Consider the following 27,667-nt stretch of genomic DNA (forward strand, 5'->3'; position numbering starts at 1 on the left):
ACAGAAAATGAGAAACATAAGGATGTATTCTGTAATCATCTTAGTAAAGGAGCATATAAGTAAAAGGAAAAAAAATTAAAAGGAGGCAGAAAAACAAGAGTAAAGAACAAATGGAACAAATAGAAAGCAAATAGTAAAATGGTTAGATTTAAACCCATATGTATCAGAAATTGCATTAAATGTAAATGTAGTCAATTCTCCACATAAAATGCAGACTGTCAGACTGGAAAATAATATGTATATTCCTTTAAAATATAAGAATATAAAATGTTTGAAATATAATGATTGAACAAGATATATCATGCAAACACTAACCAAAATAAAGTTGATTTAGTTTTAATATCTCACACAGAAGGGAAAAAGAAGTTACAAGTTAAAAGAACATTCGATTGCAGTTAATAAAAGGCTCAATTCACTGGAAAGATAACAGCTCTATATTTTTATCACCTCATATATATAAAGCAAAAACTAGCAGAAGTAAAAGGAGAAACAAACAAATGCACAATTATGTGATTCTTAACACAACTCTCAGTGACTGAGAAAACAATCATTAAAAAAAGAATTAGTAAAGATGCCAACAATTTGAACGTAATTAATGGATGCGACCTAATTGATATTTAGAGAAATGCACTCAACTATAAAACGCTCATTTCAACTACGTATGAAACATTTATAAATAAAGTGGACCACAAATATGCTGTACCATAAAGCAAGTTTCAGTAACAAATGTCAAAAGGTTGAGATAATTCAGAATACCATCTCTGAACATTATGCAAATTAAGTTAGAAATCAATGGCAAAAAGAGAACTAAAAAAGCTCCATAGGCTGTGAACTGTGTAAGACTGATCAATCAAAGACCTGTACTTCAGAAACAAATAATACATTATATGTTTAAAAAAAAAAAAAAAAAAGATAGTAGGAAGGGAAAAATGAAGGGAGGGAAATCGGAGGGGGAGACAAACCATGAGAGACTATGGACTCTGAGAAACAAACTGAGGGTTTTAGAAGGGAGGGGGGTGGGGGATGGGTTAGCCCGGTGATGGGCATTAAGGAGGGCACATATTGCATGGAGCACTGGGTGTTATACGCAAACAATGAATCATGGAACACTACATCAAAAACTAATGATGTAATGTATGGTGACTAACATAATTTAAAAAAAAAAAGCTCCATAGGCTTGGCAATTAATAACATAATTCTAAATAACACATGGGTGAAGAAATCACAAGAACATATTTTCACATGAAATATAATGAAAATACAATATAACAAAACTTTTTAAATAAAGTTAAAGCCAGGCTTAGAAGGAAATTTACTGCCTGAAATACATATTAGAAAAGAAAAGAGGCTGGGAGAAAAAAAAAAAAATCAGTGAACTAAGTTTCCATCTCAAGAAATCAGAAAGGGAAATGCAAATGAATCTTCAAGAAAAGTAGAAAGAGGAAAATAATAAAATATACACCACATATATAATAGAGGAGATCAACAGTCAAAACTGGTTCCTGAAAGATTAATACAACTGAAAATCCTCTGGTCAGACTAATCAAGAAAAAGAGAAGGCACAATAACATCTATCATAAATAAAAAGGGAAGGCTATTAAAGAACATAAGGATGTTAAAAAGTTAAGTGGAATATTATAATTTTATGGCAGTACATTCCAAACTTTAGAAATAGACAGTTTTAGGAAGATACTACCAACCAGAATTAGACAATCTGAGTAGTACTAAAGAATCTGAATCTATAGTGAAAAAGTTTCCCATAAAGAAAACTTCAAGACTACTCAGCTTCAAAGGTGGAATTTTGTCAAACATCCAAGGACAACTGATAAAGGAATGCTTCCCAGGGGCGCCTGGGTGGCTCAGTTAGTTAAGCGTCTGCCTTCAGCTCAGGTCATGATCTCCAGATCCTGGGATGGAGCCCCACATCGGGCTCTCTGCTCAGCAGGAAGTCTGCTTCTCTTTCCCTCTCTCTCTGCCACTCCCCCCGTTTGTACTCTCCCTCTCTCTAATAAATAAATACAATCTTTTAAAAAAATAATAAAGGAATACTTCCCAATCTGTTTTATGAGATAATGTTACCTTGAGACCAATCCTAAAAAGAACATTATGAAGAAATGAAAATTACAGGTCTATCCTATTCATCAACAGAGATGTGAGGAAAAGAAAGGAGAAAGAGAGAAGAAAAATGCAACAGCATTTTGAGAAATGGAAAAATCAATCAAGTGACTGGACTCAAGAAACTGAAATCTAACAGAGCTTCCAGGACTGGCAGAAACTGAAAGAATATGTGACCACTAAGCCAGCCCTGCAAGAAAATATTAAGGGAGGGGGGTTCTATAAAAGGAGAAAGACCCCAAGAGTGATACAGAACAGAAATTTACAGAGACAATCTATAGAAACAAGGACTTCACAGGCAACATGATGACAATAAAATCATATCTTTCAATAATCACTCTCAACGTGAATGGCCTAAATGCTCCCATAAAATGGAACAGGGCTGCAGATGGATAAAAAGATAGGATCCATCCGTTTGCTGTCTACAAGAGACTCATTTTGAACCTAAAGATACATCCAGACTGAAAGCGAAGGGATGGAGAACCATCATTCATGCCAACAGACCTCAAAAGAAAGCTGGGGTAGCAGCTCTCATATCAGACAAATTAGACTTTAAGCTAAAGACTGTAGTTAGAAACACAGAAGGACACTATATCATTCTTAAAGGGTCTATCCAACAAGAAGATCTAACAAGATCTAACGGTGTGGCGGTTCCTCAAAAAATTAAAAATAGAGCTACCCTATGACCCAGCAATTACACTATTGGGTATTTACCCCAAAGACACAGATGTAGTGAAAAGAAGGGCCTTATGCACCTCAATGTTCATAGCAGCAATGTCCACAACAGCCAAACTGTGGAAAGAGCCGAGATGCCCTTAAACAGATGAGTGGATAAAGAAGATGTGGTCCATATATACAATGGAATATTACTCAGCCATCAGAAAGGATGAATACCCAACATTTGCATCAACATGGATGGGACTGGAGGAGATTACGATAAGTGAAATTAGTCAAGCAGAGAAAGTCAATTATCATATGGTTTCACTTATTTGTGGAACATAAGGAATAGCATGGAGGACATTAAGAGAAGGAAGGGAAAAACGAAGGGGGGGAAATCGGAGGGGGAGACGAACCATGAGAGACTATGGACTCCGAGAAACAAACTGAGGGTTTTAGAGGGGACAGGCGTGGGGGGATGGGTTAGCCTGGTGATGGGTATTAAGGAGGGCACCTATTACATGGAGCACTGGGTATTATACGCAAACAATGAATCATGGAACACTACATCAAAAACTAATGATGTGGGGGCCTGGGTGGCTCAGTTGGTTAAGCGACTGCCTTCAGCTCAGGTCATGATCCTGGAGTCCTGGGATCGAGTCCCACATCGGGCTCCCGGCTCAGCAGGGAGCCTGCTTCTCCCTCTGACCCTATCCCCTCTCATGCTGTTTCTCTCTCTCTCTCAAATAAATAAATAAATAAAATCTAAAAAAAAAAAAAAAAAAAATTAATGATGTAACGTATGGTGACTAACATAATAAAAAAAAAAAGCTGAAATCAAGGCTGACAATGGAAAAAGCCAAGAATCAAATCAATATACACTGTGTAACCCATAAAAAGCTTAAAATAGCAGTACAAAGTACTGCTAGAAATAGGGTTTAAGATGGGGTTAAAAACGGGAGAACTGGCCAAAAATCTGCTCAAGAAGCAGTTACTTCCCTAGATCTTCTTTCCAGCTCTGAACATGGTAGTAAGCTGCCCCTTCCACATCCTAACAGAAGGCCAGAAGTTAATTCTCTAGGAAGTGTACAAAGAGTATCTCTGAATTAGGGGAAAAGTGGCACAGTTCTAAGTAGAGGTAACATATGTAAAACAGAGCAATTAAGTAAATGTATGGATTACTGGATACTAAGCCTCCCCAATCTATTCCTATTGGACTTCCAAAATTATGACAGCCAGGTTTTCACTTTCCAAGCAGGGGAAAAAAGTCTTTCCTGAGAAATGAGACCAGCTTAAGAGTCAAAAAGCTAAAGACATTTAGAGTTCCACACAACATGGCCCACATACATCATCTCATAAGCCCAAACACCCAGAGAAAACTTCCAGTCAGCATTTTAATACTCTACTATAAAATGTGAACGGACAATAATGTGAACAGACAATTCAGGATTACCAGACATTAACAAAAGTCTTTAACAAAAGCTGAAGACAAACCCAGCAAATTAAAAAAAAACCAAAACCAAAACCAAAAATCTTAGAGAAGACCTGCAAGAAAAGAGTACTCTTAAATAAAATTAATACATCAAAATTATTCTCAGTATAAAGAAAGTGAAGCAGGAAGTTTTTAAAAAGTAACAAAAAACAAAAACAGATTAAAATAAAAACATGACAGGAAGGAATAAAACGTTTAAAAATTCAGGGGGAATTGAAAGATAAAGAAATCTCTCAGATTATAGAACAAAAAGAGTTGAAAAACAGAAAATGCAAGAAAATTGGAGGACCATCCAAGGAGTCCCATATTTAATAAATAAGACTTCCAGAAGGAAAGAAAAAAAAGAAAGAAAACCAAAAAGAAAAATGCAATCCACAGAGTGCTACAAAATATTTCAAGAAAATTTCTCAGAACTGAAAGTTTCTAAATTAAAAAGACTCACAGAGTATCCAGCATAATAGATTAAAACATCTTCACCAACCTACATCATTGTGAAATTTTGGAAAACTGAGAGAAGAAAGATCTACAAGTTTACAGAAAGGCAAAAACAAATTTTCAATAAAATGTAACTATCAAAATGACATCAGACTTTTAAAGATCAAATCTGAAAGTTAACACAATGAACAATGACTTTTTAAGTCTGAAGAAAACATTTTCAAACTAGAATCTATAGCCAGTCACACAATTAGGTATAAGGGTAAAAATAATTTTTTAATATATTGAAGACCTCAAAAACTTTACATTTTATACACCCCTTCTCCTGCAGCCTCTAGGGCATATATTCCATCAACGAAGAAAAAGGAAGTATGAAATGAAGGACAGAGAATCCAACAGAGAGGGGAAAAGAGAATTTTCAGGATAAAAATAAAAGAAGATCTTAAGATGTTAAGAGTAACTGATCTAGAACAAAGTAGGTCAAATCAAAAAGCTCAGGAGAGACTTCTGCAAGATGATACTGATAGAATTCCAATGTGTCTGAACACACTTGGAAGAGGAAGGTAAATGAAACGACAATTATTACCTTCAGGGAAGACAAAAAGCTGAGCAGGGAAGAAAAAGAAACGTAATGTTATATGACTCAGCTGTGACTACAATTAAAATATTAGTATAATATTAATGCTGAATATCAACCGTGGCAAATTATGCTATACCTTTACTGGGAGGCTGAGTGTATATGTGTGTAATGGAGCACAGGAGGAAAGAATAAAATCTTCATCTTAGACAGTGGGAAGTCATTAATAGAGTATAAAACAGAAAAATTAAGCAGCAGCAATATAAGGATATTACTAAGAGAAAAGGGGGTATATACCAAAAGTAATCAGCTAAAAGAGCTAAAAATAGTTTCTATGGAGAGGAGGTAACAGTTTCTATGGAGAGGAGGGATAAAATATTGCAGGGGTACTAGTTTTTGCAACAAGCTTTGTAGAACTGCTTCATTTTCTAAACAATGTGCATGTATAATTTTAATAAAAACAAAAAACTATTTTTAAAAGGTAGAACACTTACCAATATACTTTTCTTGCTTTCTGAATAGAGGTAACTGTTTGGACTTCTTTTAAGGTTTGCTTTGTTTTCTTTTCTGCTGATTTAAATGCCTATTTATAAGAAGAGACTTTTTAAATAATTTGTTAAGAACACATTTTAGTAACACCAAGTAAGGGGTGCCTGGGTGGCTCAGCTGGTGAAGCATCCAACTCTTGATTTCAGCTCAGGTCATGATCTCAAGGTCATGAGATCAAGTCCTGCATTGAGCTCGGCGCTGAGCGTGGAGCCTGCTTGATTCTCTCTCCCTCTCTCTCTGCTCCTCTTCCTCCCACCCCCCACGTGCACAGGAGCATATGCATTCTTTCTTTCTCTCTCTCAAAAAAAAAAAATAATAATAATAAAATATAAATAAACACCAAGTAAATGACAGGGCAAGAAATTATTTTTAAATGTCACAAAATGGCACCATTTACACACACACCCCATACCCACATGAAAGAAATGAAGAAAAGATTTTTGCCTTAAATATTAAAATGATTTAAGTCAAGGATTTGCCGCATACAAATATTTGCTCAAGACCCACAAATAACAAAAAGTATCAATTTGTTTACCAGATACTGAGTACATACCATATAATAGGTTCTGGACTAGATGCTGAGACACACAAGTGAACAAGACAGTTCTCACCCCAACCCCACCAGGGGGTCTAGGAGAAGATACGAATATAAAACACATAATTATTCAAATAAACATATGTTAAGTGCTTCTAGGGATGCTATGAGAGTATAACAAGGGAACCTAATTTATAACTGCTTATGGTCAAAGAAGGTATTTCTGAGGAAATGGCATTTGGGCTGAAGCCTGAAGGGTTAACAGAATTATCATGGCTAAAATATGAAGAAGATCACTGTAAGCAAAAAAAAAAGGCCAGCTTGACCACAAAGTAGTGATCACAAGATAAAATGTCAAGAAATGAGGTTGAAGAGGCAGATAGAGGGCCAAGTCATGAAGGCCACTCATTTAACAGATATTAATGTTACTATGTTCTAGGCAATATTCTAGGGACTGGGACAAAGTAATGAACAAAGATCCTACTTTCATACAATCTACTTTCTAGAGGGAAGACAGATAAACATATGTTGGGAAGGGTGTTTTTTTTTTAATTGGGAAGGGTGTTTTTTAAGGAAAAAATAAAGCAAAGAGGGAGTGATTGAGGGTAGTACTATTTTTAGTAAGAGTGGTCAAGAAAGGACTCTCTGATAAAGCCTCATTTTAGTAGACATGCCAATGAATGGAGGGATCAAACCATGGAAATTTTGAGGGAAGAACATTCTCAACAGAAAGAGCAGCAAGCACAAATGCCCTGAGAAGGCAGTATCAGTCACTGTTGCAGGAACAGCTAAGATCCCAGTGTAGCTAGAAAGAATGTTAATAAGAGGAGTGTAGGTGATTAGATGGGAGGGGAGCAGATCATGTAGGGCCTTATAGGGCAAGAGAAGGGCTTTGAACTGTCTTGGTTTTGTTTTGTTTTTTTGTTTTTAAAGATTTTATTTATTTGATAGAGAGAGACACAGCAAGAGAGGGAACACAAGCAGAGGGGGTGGAAGAGGGAGAAGCAGGCCTCCCACCAAGCAGGGAGCCCGATACGGGGCTCGTTCCCAGGACCCTGGGATCATGACCTGAGCCGAAGGCACATGCTTAACAACTGAGCCATCCAGGCGCCCCTTGGTTTTAATTTATTTGAGAGAGAAAGAGCGGGCAAGGGTTAGGGGGAGATGGGGTGGGGAGCAGAAGGAGAGGGAGAAAAGAAACCCAAGCAGACTCCAGGCTGAGCATGGAGCCCAACACAGGGTTCAATTTCACGACCCTGAGAGCATGACCTGAACCAAAAATAAGAGTCCAACGCTTATGGACTGCACCACCCAGGAGCCCCTAATCTGTCTTAAGATGGGAAGCAACTGGATTTTGAACAGAGAGAAATAACTTCATCTTTTGTTTTAAAAGATCACTATGGCTGCTGAATGAAGAACAGACTGCAGGGGGAAAAGGGTAGAAGAAGAGAGACCCAGGAAGAGGTTACTGTTACAATCCATGTGAACAGAGATGATGAGGGCCTGGACTAATGAGTAGTGGTCAGATTCTGGTTACACCCTATAGGAAAAGCTACAAGGATATGCTGATGAGGGAATGGATACGGTTTATGAGCAAAGGGTCTAGGATGAGTCCAGCATTTTTAACCTAACTAAAGGGAAAAAAGAAGGCACTATTTACCAAGACAGGGAAGACTGGGAAGGAAGTTCAGGGAAGAAAATAAATACCAGAAATACACATATTTAAAGCAAAATTAAACCTGAAAGATATCTGTGAATTAGAAAACCTCATTTAAACAGAAGAAATAATTAAGGCCATTAAGTTAAAGCAGAGAAAAACAATTCATGTTCACTCTAAGAGATATTAAGTACCTTTTCAGCAGCTTCAACGGTCTTTTGTGTTTTCTTAGCAGCATACCTCTTGTGATCATAGTATCTAGAAAAATATATTTCTCTTAATTTTAAGTCAAATCTTTATTCTTTAGCTTTCTATTTATGTTTTATCTAATTTTAGATTCTTAAATCATACAGAACAAGTTTTGTGCATTATGCAACTTTGTTTTATATGTTCTCTATGAAAATAAAGTTGTATAATGCACAAAATGAGATTTAAAAAAGTGTTTTCACCCAAAAGCACAAACATACATAATATATATATACATATATTATCCTTAATATCCTAACTGATTTATTGCAGATATTTTACCTACAATTCATACTTAAATTTAACACTTACTTTTTGGCATTGGCATATGCTGACAAGCTGAGATCAACATCAACAAGTAATGGCCTATTTTTCTGAGGCTTCTGCAGCTGTTTATTCTTTTGTTTTTTCTTTTTTCCTTTTGGTGGTTCGGTTTCATTTTTTTCAACACTGATGTCACCATCAACATCGTCATCTTCCTCCTCTGATAACAAGTATGGATTTCTATTAAAAATATTCAATAGTATTTCACTAATGTCAATGACATCACTTTTTTTTCCTCAATGACATTATAGACTGTTTACAATATTTAAATAGGTGCATTTTTGGGGGGCACCTGGGTGGCACAGTCGGTTAAGTGTCTAACTCTTGGTTTTGCCTCAGGTTGTAATCTCAGGGTCATGAGACCGAGCCCCATGAGGGGCTCCAAGCTCAGCGTGGAGGCTGCTTCAGAGTCTCTCTCCTTCTCCCCCCACCCCACGGGCACTCATGCGCATGCTGGTACTCTCTCGCTCTCTAAATAAAATCTTTTAAAAAAATTAAATAGCTGCATTATCTTAATGTAAATTGTTTTTTCCTGTATCTTTGAGGATAAATTTCCAAATAAAAGAGAAAAAATTTTAAATGAATACAGTGAACAATTAAACAGCAAAATAAAAACAATCATGAACTGCTTAACTAAGAATCAAACTTACCTTAGTAGCATTGTAACATGATTTGTTTGTAGTTTTAATTCTTTAATTGCATTTGCAACAGGGTCTCCTTGAGCTTGGGCTTCTTTCACAATTAACCCGATTTCCGTCCAATCTATCTGGTTGGCTAAAGCACTTCGAACAACCTGAATGGCTCTGTCAACTATTTGTAGGTTCATTTCTATGAGCTCTCCTTTAAGTTTGTCTATTTCCTTAAGAAATAAACAAAAATGTTTACTATAATGCCAGTTAAAGTTACCATCTTTTCAGTTTTTATTTTAATTCCACTTAGTTAACACACAGTGTTACATTTAAAGTTACCATTTTTGAAATCTGAAAAAGCTAAACATAATACCTGAGCCTGTTGAAGAGCTTCTAATCGGTTTTCATGATCCTTTCGGACGTTATCTAATTTCTTCAATGCTTGTTTTTCCTTTTGTAGACAAAACGGATTTTTAAAAACTTCGATTTCTCATGCCTCTTACACTTTTTCTCTTTCGTCCTGAAACTCACTATCCCACCTCCACTTCAGCCCCCTCAATGTTGTCACCTTGCTAGCTAAGATTCCCATACTCCACCTCTCAGGTCTATCCTACCCCAAAGTGCTTCATGCTCTCAAACTACCTCTCCCAACTACCTACCTCCCATTCCCTATATAGGAAGGTATTTTGATTATAGGTTATATTGTATGTAATATGTGCCCCTAATGCCCTTGCATTATTCAAGAAGGCATAATTCAAGACACTGTCTTCCTATCACATAAAAGTAATGTTTTGGGGAAATGCATTCTTAACGAACATAAATTACCAAAATAGCTTCTTTTTATTTTATTGCTGCTTTTAATTTTCTCATCATCATTTCTACAGAGTACTCTTTTTCCTAAATTAATGCCACAAAGGCTCATGGTAGTTAATTTACCTTCTATAAAGCATTTTATCATGTATCATTTACCTTTCAAGGTTATTGATTTGGAACAAATTTTCTAACACTAGTAATAGCATCACTAATTAATGAATGTTTGAATGCTGGATGTAATGTTTAAAAAATCTGAATTATAAGAATGGTGGCTATAAATAAATAAAATCTTAAGAAAAAAAATTTTAATAAAAGGGGACGCCTGGGTGGCTTGGTCGGTTAAGTATCTGCCTTCGGCTCAGGTCATAATATCAGGGTCCTGGGATCGAGTTCCGCATTGGGCCTCTTCTCAGCAGGGAGTTTGCTTCTCCCTCTCCCTCTGCCCCTCCCCCTGCTTATGCTCTCATGCTCTCTCTGATAAATAAAATCTTAAAATTAAAAAAAAAAAAAGAACAGGGGCGCCTGTGTGGCTCAGTTGTTAAGCATCTGCCTTCGGCTCAGGTTATGATCCCGGGGTCCTGGGATCGAGCCCCGCATCGGGCTCCCTGCTCAGCGGGAAGCCTGCTTCTCCCTCTCCCACTGCCCCTGCTTGTGTTCCCTCTCTCGTTGTGTCTGTCAAATAAATAAAATCTTTAAAAAAAAAAAAAAAGAACAGTGACTATTAAAAGAACACAGTGATCACTAAAATAATTCATGGATATTCTGATGCACATAAAAACATGCCATTCAATGTGCCCACGAAATATGGTTACTAGTTCATGTGCTGCCACCATGTGGCAGTCACACTACTTAATTCATTCAACCCACATGCTTTGACATTGTGCTGTTAATTTTTTTTTTTTTTTTAAGATTTTATTTATTTGACAGAGAGATACACAGCAAGAGAGGGAACACCAGCAGGGGGAGTGGGAGAGGGAGAAGCAGGCCTCCCGCCGAGCAGGGAGCCCGATGCGGGGCTCAATCGTAGGACCCTGGGATCATGACCTGAGCTGAAGGCAGATGCTTAACGACTGAGCCACCCAGGTGCCCCTGTGCTGTTAATTTTTTATAACAGGGGGAGGGTATAGGGATTCACATAATTCCAAATTTTTGCACACATATTTCAAGACTTTACTTATCAATATTTTTGAAAAATCAAATCAATTTCAAATCAAGAGTGTGGCTGATTTCTGAAGCTGTTCTGCAGCAATGCTCCAAAAACATGGTCAAATGTGCTAGGGAAACAGAGCATATTAAACTCTCCTGTGGAGTTAGAAAGCCCACTTAGAAATAAACAGTTTAATGATAAATATGATTATTTGTAAAGAAAGGACATTTCCCTCTCTTTTGGCCTATATAAAAATCTCCTCAGAAGAGTATTTCTTTCATAGCAAAGTTTGGGAAGCTTTGGGTTGCTGCAGTAACACAAATTATACTAGGGAATAAATAACAGGCCTCACGTTCCCACTGTATTTTCCGTTTTGGAGAATATCTGACATACTGATGGAACAAATGAGGGAATGCTTTTCAACAATGAGACCTCCCCTGTACCTTTATCAATAAACCAAGGGATCAGGGCATTCCCATACTACTTCTGAAAGGCTGCCCATTCCTATTATGAAAGCATCATCCACACAAAACCACACTAAGGCTAGCTGGTTTAATATAAATGTTTTCAGCAATACCATACCTGTTGTAAAGCTTTTAAATCTATTTTCTGACCTTCTATCTTGGAATAAAATTCATCCACAGCCTTAGTAAAAAAAAAAAAAAAAAAAAAGATAGTAACTAGTTTAAAAAAAAAACATGGTCTCTACTTCAACTTATATACATAGAATTTTAGAGTCCATTTTGTGTTATAACACTACTCAAAGAACTTGAACAGATTCCCAGTAAATGTATCATATAGCTAAACAGACAATCAAATTAAGTTAAAATCTTTGGTCCTTCATCTTGAAATAAAATGGCAACAAAAATTTCCAATAGTTTTTATTGTGACTGCATTGATCTTTAATGCCCAGATTCAGTGATCGTAAACCAAAAATATTTTCAATTTATCAATCAAAGTAAGTTGGTATTAATTTAATAACTCATATCGTGCTAACCGGTCAAAAAAACAAGAGCTGGAAAACCCACCTTGTCAAATGATTCAAATTCTATATATGGACATTGTGAATGTTGAGAAAACAAGAAAGGATGAAATTCCTCATACCTGCAAAACATATTTATTATATCATTCGAGAACATGAATAAACATCCAAAGCAAACTGACTCACGCCTACATGCTTACGTGAATATGTCTTCAGTCGGTTTATCAACTTCCAAGCTTGGTTTTATTTCTCTTTTCTGAATGATGTACCCCTACAAAAATCCAGTATTAAAACTCTCTCTCTTCATAGTTAACAAAGATTTACTTTCCATTTCTGATACAAATTTTATTAATTTAACTTATAAAATTATTCCAGTTTTAAATAATCTGCTGCATTTGTCTACTGTGTGTATCAATTCTCAAATGATGTTTCTAGGCTAAGTATTATTAAATAATACTGTTTTTTTTTCATATGGACAAGAAAAAATAAGGAAGAAAATGAAAACTAGTGATTTAATAAAGTGGTGGGATTATACATGTGCACTATGCTTTTTTCTTTCCATTTTTAGATGTTCTGCAACTTAAAACAACCAAAAGCATTTTACTTCCAGCAGAAAAAATCTTAGATTCACTTTGTTGGTAGGAAATTTTAATTTATTTAAAAAACTAGGCAGGATATTTGCACTGTATTTAGGTATAATTACTCAGAACTTTTTCTGAACTTCTGTTATAAAGTTATACTTCCAATAGGGAAGAAAAAGAAGGTATGAGATAATTCAGAGGATGTTTACCTATTAGAGTGATGTAACGGAATGGGTAGAAATCAGAGAGGGAGACAAACTAGGAGAGAAGCTTAACTATGGGAAAGCAACTGAGGGTTGCTGGAGGGAAGGTGGGTGGGGGAATGGGGTAACTGGGTCACGGGCTTTAAGAAAGGCACGTGGTATGATGAGCACTGGGTGTTATATGCAACTGACGAATTACTGAACTCTACATCTGAAACTAATGATGTTCTATATGCTGGTTAATTGAATTTAAATTAAAAAAAATTTTTTTAATATAAAAAATTGAGTGATGTAAATCACCAATTTTTTAAAAAGTGCTGGTAAATTAAAACATGCTTCTCTATCTAAAAATCAACCTAAGAGGATATATTTTCAAATCCCTCAACTTTCCTGGTATAACAATAATGACTTCACCTAATACTTCCTATAAAAGAAACAGAAGAAAAATTATAAACCCAACAGCAATTTAAAAAAACAAAAAACCCTAGAATAAGCATATTATAGATGTTGAATTTCCAAATTACAACAAAAAACTTACATGTAGTGATCCTTAATGAACTTTAAATTCTGAAAATCTAAATAAATAAAACCACAACAATATACAATAAGTATATGTGGTGCTACCTTTCCACTGAAGTTGGATGTTGTTTTCATATAGTCTTCTGCTTGCTGCAGACAAACAAGTACTTTTTCAATATCTAACAGAATAAAAATGGAAAAAAATCAAGTGTCAATTAACAACTATTAAACAACCATGTAGCAAACAGAAAAGTGCTGATGCAATAGTAAAAAATGTTCAAGAAAAGTAGATACAGTTATTTCATGTTTGTAATCAGTAGATGTAATTAAGAATATGTTTTGGCCACCTTGTGATCCCAACAGCTTTTTACTGAATCATTTTTCCCCTCATGATGGTAAAGGTATTTTGTTCATATACTAAATTTCCATATATATTTGGGCCTGTTTCTGAATTCTTTATTTTGTATTTCTTCAAAAACTTACTGTTAGGTTCTTAATATATTTTAATCTATGAAAGGGCTATTCTCCATCATTACTATTATTTTCCAGTTTTCCTGAACATTTTCACATGCTTTTATTCCACAAGAATATCATATTTGAAACAAAACACTAGAGTTGCAAAAACAATACCACCTGTTGGCATTTTGATCAGGATTGCACTACGAATTAGTATTTTAAATACTAAATCATTCACTAAAACATTTAACTTGTATTTTTAAACATAAAAACATTTACAGCATAAAAATTACTATCCCTAAAGCTTAAATTACATATAACCCCAAAATACAAACGTGAAGAATGACTTTAAAAATTTTACATGAGAATCTGCATATAAATCTGTCAAAAACCAAGTCTTCCATTTCCCTTATATTTCCTCTAATTTTTATTATCCTAATTGGCAATTTAGTTAGGTTCCTTTAAGTAATTACAAAGGCCTAATTCATCTCATAGCTACATTACAGTTCTTACAGAATTAAAATGCATGAATAATGCTATTTCTAAGAGCACTCCAACTTCCTAGTCAGAAGGTGAGTAATTCAACTCCTTCAAGCCTGTAACAGAGACTATCAAGTTTGGTAACCACTTCAAATATTTAGGGAGAGGAAGAGAGAATATTCTAAAGTTGAAAGGTAATAAGGCAGAGACTGAACTGTGAGTTACTAGGGATAAAGTGCCACATTAGAGGGGTGCCTGGGTGGCTCAGTCAATTAAGCATCCACCTCCAGCTCAGGTAATGGTCCCGGGGTCCTGGGATCAAGCCTCTCCTCAGGCTCCCTGCTCAGCGGGGAGTCTGCTTCTCCCTTTCCCTCTGCACCCCCCGCCCCCAGCTTGTGCTCTCTCTCTCATTCTGTCCCAAATAAATAAAATCTTTAAAAAGGAGAAAAGCAGGGAGCCTGGGTGGCTCAGTCAGTTAAGCATCTGCCCTCGGCTCAGGTCATGATCCCTGGGATTGAGCCCCGCATTGGGCTCCCTGCTCAGCGGGGAGCCTACTTTTCCCTCTGCTCCTCTTCCTATCTGTGCTTTCTCTCTCTCTCAAATAAATAAAATCTTAAAAAGAAAAAAAAAAAAGTAAAAGTGCCACATTAGAGTAGGAAGCCAGGAATACCATATGGATAGAACATTCACGGGTTAAATGCTTTTAAGTTTAAGTTACGGCTACCTGCTCACTTTTATTATTTTCCCAGAATTAATTTTCATAGTTTTTAAAAAAGGAAATAAATAAAAATGGACAAATCTTGTAGCATGCAGGCATACCTTTACTTTCAAATTTTTCATCCACTTTGACAGTTCCAGATAATCCATTTTCTATAAGACAGTGTTCAATGAGAGCTGGTCCATAGGCTATAAAAGCAGAGGGTATCATTTTTAGTATTTTCCTATAAAATTTAACATTCAAAATATAATCCAAAATTTATATCCCAATATAAATATCTACTCAATAACAGTAGCCAGTGAAAATAACAATTTACTTATTTTGCTTTTTAAGATTTTATTATTTTACTTATTTTTGAAATGTTATTAGAAATAACAATTCAAGTACTTATAAATATTTGAGACTATAAAACAATTATAGAAGTCAGTGCATAAGTTATAGAAATTTAATGGAATTGAGCCACATATAAAGGACATAAATCAGGAATGAAAGATTGTTTTAACATCCAAAAACTAGTTAATGCAATACATCATGTTAACAGAGTAAATTTATAAAAAATCCAAACTTAACAAGTTTTATGTGTGCTATACTAACAGTTGGAAAGTTGCAGAGATAACTTTTTAATGCCTCCTAATTTCATAAGAGAATCCTGAAAACTACATTTTCTTGCAAACATTTCACTGCTCTATTTAGGATTACTCACGAAGTAATGGATTAAGAACTCTCTTCAATAGTTCACCCTTAGGTGCACTGGCTATTATTTCAGTCAATCTGTGAAAACAAAATTGACACACCTCTTACTATCTTATATTTATAGCAATATTCATATTCACAATACTTTCATACACATCAAATTGCCTGATCATCATGGTACTCTAAAGTACAAGAGGAATTAGTTCACTTTGTAGGTAAGAAAATGGGTTGTAAAAGTAATTTATCCAAGGGTAGTAGGTTCCTGAGCAGCAGACTGGGACCTGAAACCAAATTTCCTAAGAAAAATCAATACTTTCTCAACTAAGTCATATTGCTTATTGTCAATGTGCTCATACATGACAGGAAAGTGATGTTTTTATATAACAGGTAAATGTTTGTAGAACCTGGTGATAGATCTTAATACCTGGAATGGCTTTAATAAGAACTCTTAACGATGCTGTGGGCCCCTCTGGTCCCCAGATCAGCAGCATCAACATAACCTGAGAACTTGTTAGAAATGTAAATTCCTGGGGCTGCCTGGGTGGCTCAGTCGTTAAGCATCTGCCTTCGTTAAGCATCTGCCTTCGGCTCAGGTCATGATCTCAGGGTCCTGGGATCGATTCAGGGTCCTGGGATCGAGCCCCACATCGGACTCCCTGCTCAGCGGGAAGCCTGCTTCTCCCTCTCCCACTCCCCCTGCTTGTGTTCCTTCTCTCATTGTGGCTCTCTCTGTCAAATAAATAAATAAAATCTTAAAAAAAAAGAAATGTAAATTCCTGGGCCGATCCCAGATCCACTGAATCAGACACTGGAAGCAAGGGCAGCAATCTATGTTTTATTAAGCCCTCCAGGTGAATGGGATGCATGTTACACTTTCAGAACCTCTGCTATAGCTATTAGCCAGCAAAACCTTTCAGCCAGAAGAGCACTACATTTTCTTGCAAACATTTCATCATTATAATTTTATAATTATAATCAGCACCTTATCCCACAGTACTCCCTTTTCTTGGCTAAACCACTTCCATTTGCACTCTGCCTAAGATAGACATCTGTCTTCTTACAGAATAGCTAGTAAGTCCCCTCACTTTACCAAGAAATCATAAACATCTGAAGTAACACCAGACTTAGATTAAAAAGACATATATTTGCGGGGCGCCTGGGTGGCTTAGTCGTTAAGCATCTGCCTTCAGCTCGGGTCATGATCCCGGAGTCCTGGAATCGAGCCCCGCATCGGGCTCCCTGCTCAGCGGGGAGTCTGCTTCTCCCTCTGCCCCTCACCCCACTTGTGCTGTCTCACTTTCTCTGTCCCTCTCTCAAATAAATAAATAAAATGTTTAAAAATTTTAAAAAAAGACATATATTTGCTACTTGCAAATGAGGCTTAATTGCTTATATGCACATTTATGTAGTTTAAGCAATCCAAATTTAGTTACTGTATGCAAGTAAACAAAATATTTTCTTATGTGACAGTTCATATTCTGACCTTTGACCTATTTTACCTCCTAATACATTATGAAATGAGCTTATAAACAAAACATGTTACCTTTCCAAGGTAAGCAAAGGCTCAGCAGCTCTAGCATGATCGACTGGATAGCGTTCACGAACAGCAAATTTAACATCATCTGACTCATCAGTTCGAAATCTCAGGATATTCAAAATTAGGTACTCATAATCTGTAAGGACAATGTTCCCCTGTAATAGAATAAAATATAATTTACTGCTTTTCCCAAATCATTCTTGAAACTTCTTAAAAAGTGAGGAAGATATTGCAGTCTCTTGAAAACTTAATCAATCTACAGAAATGAAGTTACAAACAAAAAACATTTAAATCACATCTAAACACTGCTCTTTGCACTTGCACAGCACAGACTGTGAAATAAGATAAGCAAATAAAGGACCCCAAGTTTGAAACATAAGGAATGTACAGCAACTTTAAACTCATTGTCTGATGGTTCTATAAAAGTCACTAATGGAAGCACAATACAGTTATCCCCCAGTTTTCAAAACTGCTTTCTTATAAAAGACCTACATTAGTACTGTTTTCACTAACTGAAAGAAATCTTTAAAGGATTTTCACTTTTATGAAAAAAAGCACTCAGTCTGTTTTGCAGTGATCTGTTACAGAGTCAGGACATACCCCAAGCAGTAAAAGGTGGCACTGCCGATTCCCTGGAACTACACTCAGCATCTCAGCAGCAAGCCATCATAGCTTTGAACTGTGAGCATCTGTGCTTTCTCTCTACTTATTTTGTGCGCCTATTAGTAAGATATGACCTAAAGTATCAGAAGAGCCTAAGAGAAGTTATTTTTTGCGTCTGGGAGTGCTCAAAAATTTTTCCATATAAATTGATGGCAACTGCTTCTTTGCTTTACACCATTTCAGCTTATAAAAGATTTCATAAGAACGGCTCTACTTTTGGATAGCAGGGGAAACCTGTAGTCAATTAACACCCTGATGACCACCAGCTGAACTAACTGCTGCCCCTGCATGAGGCAGGTCTACAGATACTGTGGCTTATTAAGAACAATTCAGAACAGACATTTTAGAGCTAAGTGAAGAGCTATTTGTCTTTTGATAGCAATAGTTACGTGGAAAATGAATAAAGACAATTATACTCTCTATCCAAGTAATTCCACACTTGTAATATATCCTACTGTACTAACTCAATAAAACCAAAAGCTACATGCTTAAAGATATTCACTGAAGTTTATTTACAATAGAAAAAAAATGGCAACAGTCTAAATGTGAAAATTAGGGAAATTGCTGAATTATGATATATCAACATAACAAACTATTTAAAAGCTGTTAACTTATTAAGACTATGTCTTGAAAAAGTAGGAGAATGTTTATAATCTTAAGTAAAAAATAGCAAGACAAAAAAATTCTGTATTCTAGAAAGTAGAAAGCAAATATATGGGAAAATGAAAATATTAAAAAGACTTAAATATATTGTTACATAATCTTTTCAATAAAAAAGAGGAGGGAAACTTTTTTTTAAGACTTTATTTATTTGAAGGAGAGACTGCACGCGAGTGTGAGAGAGAGAGGTAGACAGAATCTGAAGCAGACTCTGCACTGAGCACAGAGCTGGACACGGGGCTCAATTCCACAACCTCGAGATCCTGACCCGAGCCAAAACTAAAGAGTCGAGCGATTAACTGACTCAGCCACTCAGGCGAAGAAGGGGGAAAACTTAATGAAAATAAAACTGCCTAAAGAATACAGCCTTCCAAATTTATTATAGACAGGGAAGACAGGAGTTGTTACAGAATTAAAATAGATAATCACAATGCCTTAGCAACTACTTAGAAGTTGGTCAGAGAAGATAGGAAGAGTAGCCCCAATCTCAGGTTGGGGAAGTGGCTTTAGTAGATGGGGCCACCATTCACCTTGATTAACCAGAAGTTACTAGGTGTTCAAAGAGTAATACCTACTCCTGAAAGTTCTGACTTCAAAGCATTCATACATTTAACATAAAAGTTAACTGGAGAAGGAAAGCTGGGAGCTCGGAAAAATGTCTATATAGTGTCTGGTTCAGGAATATGTGACTTGAAAAACACCTGGTCATAGAGCCTGGCACACAGAAGGTACTTAATAAATGTTTGTTGAATCAAAATGTGCAATTACCGAGAACATCTGGCAGATTCCAGTAAGGCAGTTACTTCCCTGGAAGTGTTTTTTCCTTAAATCAAGGTTTCCCAAACTCTTCCTTAAGATGGTCCCCCCTCCATAAAAAAAGAACTCTGTGATCAAGTAAGTTGAAAATTCTAAGTAACAAATCCTTCTCTAGGGGATATACACATCACATTATATGGACAAAATACACAAAGCCTGTCTTTTAAGAAATAAAAAATGCAAGCAAGACAGTAAACATTTACAGGACTGAAACCTAGGAGAAGAAAACTCAGAAAGATAAGTCCCACGCTTGGGGCTAATCTTCCCCTCGGATCATTTGTCTAACAGTTAAGAAGCAGCTGATGATAGGCTGAGAAGCTGAGCAAAAATTCTGATAGACTTACGGGACAACTAAGGGGAATAAAACCAGAGTTCAGAGTCCAAGTGAAAGATGAGTTGGGGAGGGAGGGATATCCTGTAGGTCCAGCTCTGAATAGAGGGTCATAAAGGCTGCATCTCAGGGGATGAGATGAATTGGAAATATACCAGCTTTTCCAGGCCCAGCTTCTATTAATTCAATTCTTGACTGGAGTGAGGTAATCTGGGATTATCTGTGCCTTTAGCCACTTGTCAAAAGCAATTATCTTCTCTAGAGGAAGACAACATCATTCCAGATCTCACAATATAACTACTGTTTTTCCTACTCAATGTCGGACACACAATACAATAACCAGACATGTGAGGAGACAAGACAATGTAATTAAAATCAAAAGAAACAATAGACAATAAAAACAGACACTCAAGGGGCGCCTGGATGGCTCAGTCGTTAAGCGTCTGCCTTCGGCTCAGGTCATGATCCCAGGGTCCTGGGATCGAGCCCCGAATCAGGCTCCCTGCTCTGAAGGAAGCCTGCTTCTCCCTCTCCCACTCCCCCTGCTTGTGTTCCCTCTCTTGCTGTCTCTCTGTCAAATAACTAAAATCTTAAAAACAAAACAAAACAACAGACACTCAAAGCAATTCCAAATGACTCCAAATGATTCTTGTCTGATAGCAATAAAATTAGTGACCTGGAAGACAGGTCAAAGAAAATATGGCTGAGTTTCCCAAAACTGATGAAAAACATAAACTCAGTTCTAGAAGTGCTATGAACCCCCAAAAGATAATTACAAATAAAAACTCAACTAGGCACACCACAGCAAAACTGAAAACTGAACACGAAGAGAAAAAATTTTAAAGCATCCAGATTAAAAGGCCAGATTACCTTCAAAAGAGCCAACAATGATTTCACTAGAAACAATGGTTGACACAAGACAATATACTATTTTGGTAACTGTAAAAAGTTTATTTAATTAATAAGAGAACCAACTAGATTGTAAAACTGGTTGTAAGAGAAATGAAATAAGTGAAATATTTAGAGTGACTGAGAGAATGACTGTATAAGATTGCCAATTCAAGGCAGTTAGATAAGACCAACCTTTGGGGATATCTTTTCTCTGGACAGATATAATTTGAATCTCTACTAGATGCAATTATTTTCACTGTTATGAGGCAAGAATTATTTGTATTTCTATCAGTTTCCTACAAGTTAAAATCTACCTTTATAGAGTTGTTTTAAAAACCTAATCAATAGTAAATAGCAAATCAAAGATATACATCCTTCAAGAAAAAAATAATTCCCAGGAGTGCCTGCTAGACAGCACTCAGCAGGATACTAAAATGACACTGTGTCCTTTTTGTCTCTTTTCAAATTTTGGATACCTTTTTTTTTTTTTTTTTACAGTCCCCTCTCATGATCATAACATCTAAAATTATTGATGACAAATATACATACACATAAGCTACTCTCACTGCATCTTGGCCTGATTTATTTATATAAGTACAGCAAGAAATGTTAATTAACATATACAAATCTCCTTATAGTCAGCAAATCTAGAGCCATAAGGTATGAAGCAATTACTAAAGCCATAATAATTACTGCTGCCTGGAGAATTCATAAGAAATCTGGGATTTTATTTTCAAAAGTTTGTTATCCCAGAGATTTAACAATTAGTATTTGCTTCTTATTCAAAGCTATGAAACCAGACCAAACAAAAACACCACTACTCATTGTGTCTGTGGTATACCTATAAATGTAGGTAAATTCCTCTTTAAAGTTACTCAAACCTACCCTTCCTTACTACCAATAGGCTAGGATCCTACATGCCACAGAATAGGTACAAAACCAGTTTCTCAGGAGGGCTTTGTGGACACTGCTTCTGCATATACAATATAACCTTTGTTCCTTAATGATGAGCTTGTTATCCTACTTAAATGAGACTTATTCTCAACTATGATACCCCAGGTTTGACCTTAGTTGCACAATCAATTTGCCTACTTATATCTTGGTAAAAGGAAGGACAAATTCTTATCAAACCTATGTAAATATACACATTGCCATTAGCAGTAAAAAAAATCTCCATAAAAGACATTTGTTCCTAAATTCTAAGGGATCAATAAGAGCAAATTACCATTTAAAGAATGTATCACTTCAATTTGCAGAAGTACAAACTACTACAGATCAAGAGAAAGGTAAAGGGCTTTATCATATACCATAAAACAGCATAAAAATAACACCAACAAAATTCTGAAAAAAATTAACCACAATTAGATTCTCTCCAGTTTATTTAGTCCTGTCTGATTAATTCTAATCATCCTAGATCACAGGTTGGCACTCTTATTTTCATAAAAGCACCTGCTTCTAGATTAAAGTAAGTCTCATAAATTCTAATTTGGTCCCCTGATACATTTTGGCATTTGTCTAAGCAATACTGGCTCAGACGATGTGAGTCTATTATGTAAGAGCAGGGGTCAGCAAACTTTTTTACAAAGCTAACTCTGTAAAAGGCAAGATAGTAAACATTTTAGCATTTATGGCCACATATGGTCTCAGTTGCATCTTCTTTTTTTTTTTTTTAAGAGCCCTTTTAAAACATAAAAAACATTCTTAAGTTCACAAGCTTTATAACAAGGGGCCACCAGCTGTAATTTATCTACTCCTGTTTAAGAGTATCTGATATATCCTTTCCAGCAAGGTTCTGAAACTGACTTCTCTGTTGAAGACCCAATATAATGACAAAATCATAGAGACAGAATACATTGGTAGTTGTCAGGAGGTTGGGACGGTGGGAGGAAGAGAGGTGGGTGGGTATTACCATAAAGAGGTATCACCAAGAAGATCTCTGTGGTAATGGAAAATTCTGGATCTTGACTGCAATAGTGGTTACATGTATCTACAAAGGTGGTAAAATGCACAGAACTAGATGCATACATTGTACCAATATCAATTTCCTGATTTTGATACTGTACTATAATTATGTAAAATATAACAACTGAGGGACACTGACCTCTCTTATCTTTGCAACTTCCTGTGAATCTATAATCATTTCAAAACAAAAGTTTTAAAAAAAAATTTTTAAAGTAGGTATCATGCAAATTTTAACTGACCACTACCTGAGACCACGTACAAAAATCAATTTCAGATGGGCTGCAGTTGCAGTTGCCTGCAGGGGAAGGGGCAGAACGTTCCCTGCCCATGTTTTACAGTACAATAGTATTACACAAATAATTAACAATATAATGATCAATTATCCTTTATCTCGTTCCCCAAATTTAACTTACCCTATCATAGAGCTCAATGATTAAGTGATAAGCAGCTTCATCACTTCCAAATTGAAAATCTACAATCCTATCCACACCAAGCTGTTTTGCACTGACCAATCGCCGACTCTTCAAATGTTTTCGGCACTAGTGAAAAACAGAAGAAAATGTCATTTATGTAGAAGTCAATTCCTAATTGTTTGATACTGGTTTGTAAATAAGTTTCCTCTTTTCATTATCATCAAGAATAATATTTAAAAAGTAGTAAACAAAAGCTTGCAGATGATAAAGGAAAAACACTTCAGACGACTCTAACTCTGAAACAGTATTTTATACTTTTTAAAGAAGATAATGACAGATCTATAGAGAAATTTATTTTGTTGTTTATACCATTGCTAAATCCCTTTTTCTTACCCTGATGACCTCATTCAAAACCATAACCTTTTTTTTAAGCCTCTTTCTAGTCCCATCTTTTAAGTATCCCCAATTTCCTTTGTGTTCAAAATTAATTAGTTTTCACTAATCTTCCACTTCAAATACAAATTCTGAACCATGAGCTTATTGGTATTCTATTGGTATAATCCTCTACATACATCCAATTACCTTCTAGTCCCACAAATTTATTAATATAACCCAGACAATTTTTCTGGTACTGTCTCCAAAGGTTTTGATCAACCTAGCTCAAATCCAAATGTATTAACTCTCATTCCTTATCAAATCCCATTCTTCCTATCCCTAAGTCACAATGTTCTTTTCTTATTAGCAATTAAAATAAAAATTAACATTTTAAACCCAAATACAAATAGGTAAATACCTATTGCTTTAGATTATATATACCACCCTAAATAAAATTAACATTTTAAACCCAAATACAAATAGGTAAATACCTATTGCTTTAGATTATATATACCATCCTTTAGTACAGATATTTAAGCATAACATAGATCAGAAACAAGATTACTCTGTAGTGCCTAAAAAATCTTCCAATTGTTTCTAATTCTTGAATTTGAATGACCCCTTAGTCAAGCCCAGTAAAATAGAATGCTTTCAAGACAAATTCAAGACAAATTTTACAGAGAAGTTAATATAAAGTCACCTTAAAAAAAGAGAAAGAAATATACAATCATTCTTAGAATGCCAACTCTTTGATAACCAAGACTTCTTCCCCAGACCTGACAGTTCAGATTGACTAAAATTATTTTATGCACTTGTATATTCAGATAGATGTAATAAGACTTTTCAAACTTCTAACAATTTCCCCCTCCTATATTCAATAGTTCTGATTTATGAGTGGTCTATGATGATTTTGATTTAAACAGTGGCCTACGTATAGGGCTATTTTTAAGTCCCCAGGGGAAAATCACAATCCTTCCAGAGTCCCCCAGTAGCATTTTTATTCAAGAAAAATAAAGTTAAAATGGAGATAAAAGGCATCCTTGAAGGGAACAGAAATCCACACCATGGAATGGAGAAAAGGGAAGATTATTTATCATGAGTATAGATGGGCATACAGTACATATGTAGTGCTTATTTTGTTTATTTCCCTATTAGGAGCTTGGTGAAAATGACTGTCAGTGCCACAAAGCATTAACTGGCATCCCCAAATGTGAGAATGAGGAACAGTCACTGTGATTTACCACAAACTGAGCATGACTATGCCATACAACAGTAGCATCTCTTTATTTTAAATTATTTATAACGTGCTTAACATTGTCTGCTCCAATGGAGAGTATCTCTCTATATGTTTAGTTTAACATGTACACCTAACTCATAAAATTCTCTTTTTAGAGTGTTTGGCTTCCTATTAGTATAGCCTGATTTGGGGATTTTTACACAATCCCAGTATCATATATCTTATCATCTGTTACATCATCTGTAAAACTAAAATAACTGTTCTTCATATCCACTGTTATATTAAACAACTTAAAATATACACTATTCATTTATTTTGAAAAGTGCTATACAAATACCAAGTGTCACCATTATTAAGGACAATTCCCAAAAGAACCATGTAGGCTTACTTTTAAGTATATTAAACTTTTAAGAGTTTGATAATTTTGTGACAGGCCTTGTGATTTGGGAAACACTTACCTAACTTGTAATCCAAAACAGATTCTAAGTTGCTGGGGATAAGATTCTTCTCTGTAAAGCCTCTAATGAAATAACACAATGCCAAAACAAATAAATTTCTGAAGGAAAGTGAGGAGGAGAGGAAGAAGGAAATTAATACATATGGAGCCCTAATATGTGTCAGGCATTGTGTTAGGTGCTTTACATGTTACTTCAATTAATCCTCACCAGTAACCCCATGAGGGAGGTATTATCCACATTTTACATTTAAAGAAACTAAGTTTCAAGAGGTTAAGTAACTTTTCTGGGTTATAAAATTATTTAGCGGCAAAATCATTAATTCAAAGTTAGGTATATTTGATTCTAATGTCTTTCCTCTGTACCACATAATCTTTCAGTATATCTGTTATGTCAACAAATGGATAGGTAACACGTCCACAAATGCAGAATCTCAGTTTTAAAAGAAAAAACAAAAGAAAGAAGTGAAAAGTAAGAAGATATGATTGGTAACATACTAATGTCATTGAGTAGTCCAACAAAATACAGATTAGTAGCTCAAAAGTGAACTGCAGAAAACTAGGAAAGGGGAGGAGGACATATCATAGAAAGCCAAGAATAATAGGATATGGATTCAGAAATTAGGGAATCATAAAAAGGTGAAAAACTGATGAAAATGAGGCTTTAGAAAAATTAACACTGGTCTAACACAATTATTTTGATAGCAAGAAGTAGACTGTAATTAAGGGACTTTAAGGAAATGTTATGAAAGCTCAAACTAGAATAGTGACTGTGGGAACAGAAAGATCTGGAGCACAATGGGGTGTGAAGAGTAACAGGGAGAAGTCAATAAACAGCTACTTTATTCATCCCAGTATCTATCAACTACTCTATTTTATCTCTACTTTATTTATAACAGTAAAGGAAAACCAAATGTTTTAAAACTTAAATCGTTAGTGACCAATCTCAGGGCCTTAAAATTTAGCTTCAAGTATAAAGTTTACCTTCATGGCAAAACTAGATGGCATCATATTCTTAGGCCACTCAAATTCTGTTGTGTGAATTCGTATGCCAGATTCAAGTAAAAGTGTAGCTTTAAAGTCTGGTCTGTAGAAGAAAAAAGTTAAATTTTTCTTTAGGGCACTTGTCAATGCTAACTCAGTAAAACAGACTAAAAGTGCAAGTAAAAAAAATTAATAATCTCATATTTAATTACCAAAGTAAAACAAGCCTGTAAAATGCTCTTACTTTTGAAGACGAATAAGATAGGTCTTATTATCCACATCATAAACATTGCTTACTCTCATTCCTATTAAGCTGCAAAGAGAAAGGAAACCTGTAACAACATTTGAAATATAAAACTTCACAAAAATTAAAGCGGCAGGCGGAAGCAGAGCCTTCGAAAGAGGGGATCCCCAACTTTAAGGATATGGAGTCAACCAGGGAGCAGAGTCTGAAGGCCATCAGGCATTCAGCCCAAAACTTAATTGTAACTTTTTATGAACAAAAGTGGTATGCCAAACCTAAGAAAACCATGCAATGCCCTGCGTCCTTGAAATGACCCAATATTTTTAAGGAAATATAGTACAATCTAATCCACTTTATTACAAAAGAAAAAAAAGATAAACGAAACCCTGGAAAAATGACAAAACTCATACAGCTGAATAGAAACCTGACTAGAATCTGTTACTTGCAGCTAAAACGCCGATATTCCCGCTCTTAGGAGTAAGGAGGAGTGTCAAAGAAATCAGGCCTCCAGTCTGGAAACCCCTGAGGCAAAAGCCTACTGGGGCATCCCGGCTTCCACCTGGTGTCCCGCGTTTTACTAAACGTTTGCTGCCAGACCCAGGCAACTCAGGCCAACAAGGCGAGAGCTCGGCGAGGGCCCAGCCAAAGCCTGACACAAGACCTGGTGAGACAGGCAACCCGCGAGAGCGGGGTGTGGGGCCCGCGGACGCTGGGGTCCCCCAGGTGTCCTGAGGGCCACGGGAAAGATGTCACGCGCTCGCCCAGCCAGGCCTAGCCAGGTCCGCAGAAGAAAAGCACTGGGGACTAAGGAAACATGAGGCTGGTCTTTCTTCCGCTTTGGGGCACTGGCCTCTGCCTTCTGCATTCCCCGCACGAGCCTGGTCACGTATCGCTCAGTACCTGGCATTCAGCTCCGCGAGTACCGCGCGGAGGTCAATGGTGCTAAAGCGAGTCTTCATGGCGAGGTCTGAGGGTCGCTACCGCAGTTTTCTCCACTGACTGCCTGACTCAACGCCGCTACTCTTATGCGCAGGCGCACTTGGCCGAAATCTACGGCCGCGCAGAAGACCCAATATTCCTTGAAGCGAAGGTGTTTGCGTCACTTTTCTGAAGATTTGGACTATCAAGTCGCCGTCAGCTGGCTTTTCGTGTGCCAAAAGAATTCGAAATAAATCCAAATTATTCTCTGAAAGTGCATTTCTTCCTGGAGAGCTGACGGACTAGTCCGGTTACCTTTCCCTCGTGTGTTTCGGGACTTAAGCAAGCCTCCCTAGTGACCCCTGCTGGTGGTA

At 36.2% G+C, this 27,667-nt stretch overlaps 1 protein-coding gene across 8 annotated transcripts in view; it reads right to left on the reverse strand.

Moving 5' to 3' along the window:
- The window catches only part of NEMF (nuclear export mediator factor), a 54,334-nt gene extending 26,899 nt beyond the window's left edge, over positions 1-27,435 (reverse strand). For 6 of the 8 annotated variants that reach the window (XR_006795057.3, XM_064571005.1, XM_045900796.3 and 3 more), the window contains exons 1-16: positions 27,276-27,434; positions 26,376-26,444; positions 26,132-26,234; positions 23,082-23,207; positions 17,352-17,500; positions 15,819-15,886; positions 15,217-15,303; positions 13,567-13,640; positions 12,359-12,429; positions 12,205-12,280; positions 11,759-11,821; positions 9,590-9,667; positions 9,238-9,446; positions 8,576-8,767; positions 8,212-8,275; positions 5,771-5,859 (exon numbers count right to left, since the gene is read on the reverse strand). Coding sequence is in view for 7 of the 8 variants with exons in the window: in XM_064571005.1 (XP_064427075.1) it covers positions 5,771-5,859; positions 8,212-8,275; positions 8,576-8,767; positions 9,238-9,446; positions 9,590-9,667; positions 11,759-11,821; positions 12,205-12,280; positions 12,359-12,429; positions 13,567-13,640; positions 15,217-15,303; positions 15,819-15,886; positions 17,352-17,500; positions 23,082-23,207; positions 26,132-26,234; positions 26,376-26,444; positions 27,276-27,334 (1,577 nt within the window). In the remaining variant the exon portion in view is untranslated. Of the gene's footprint in view, positions 1-5,770; positions 5,860-8,211; positions 8,276-8,575; positions 8,768-9,237; positions 9,447-9,589; positions 9,668-11,758; positions 11,822-12,204; positions 12,281-12,358; positions 12,430-13,566; positions 13,641-15,216; positions 15,304-15,818; positions 15,887-17,351; positions 17,501-23,081; positions 23,208-26,131; positions 26,235-26,375; positions 26,445-27,275 lie in introns of all 8 variants that reach the window. The other 2 variants (XM_045900797.3, XM_064571003.1) reach the window with 1 other exon arrangement.
- Between the last annotated feature and the right edge of the window lie 232 nt (positions 27,436-27,667).

The sequence above is a fragment of the Mirounga angustirostris genome, unplaced genomic scaffold (assembly GCF_029215605.1).
Source record: "Mirounga angustirostris isolate CCGP_5_RB_7025 unplaced genomic scaffold, mMirAng1.0.hap1 SCAF_9, whole genome shotgun sequence".
Lineage (NCBI taxonomy): Eukaryota > Metazoa > Chordata > Mammalia > Carnivora > Phocidae > Mirounga > Mirounga angustirostris.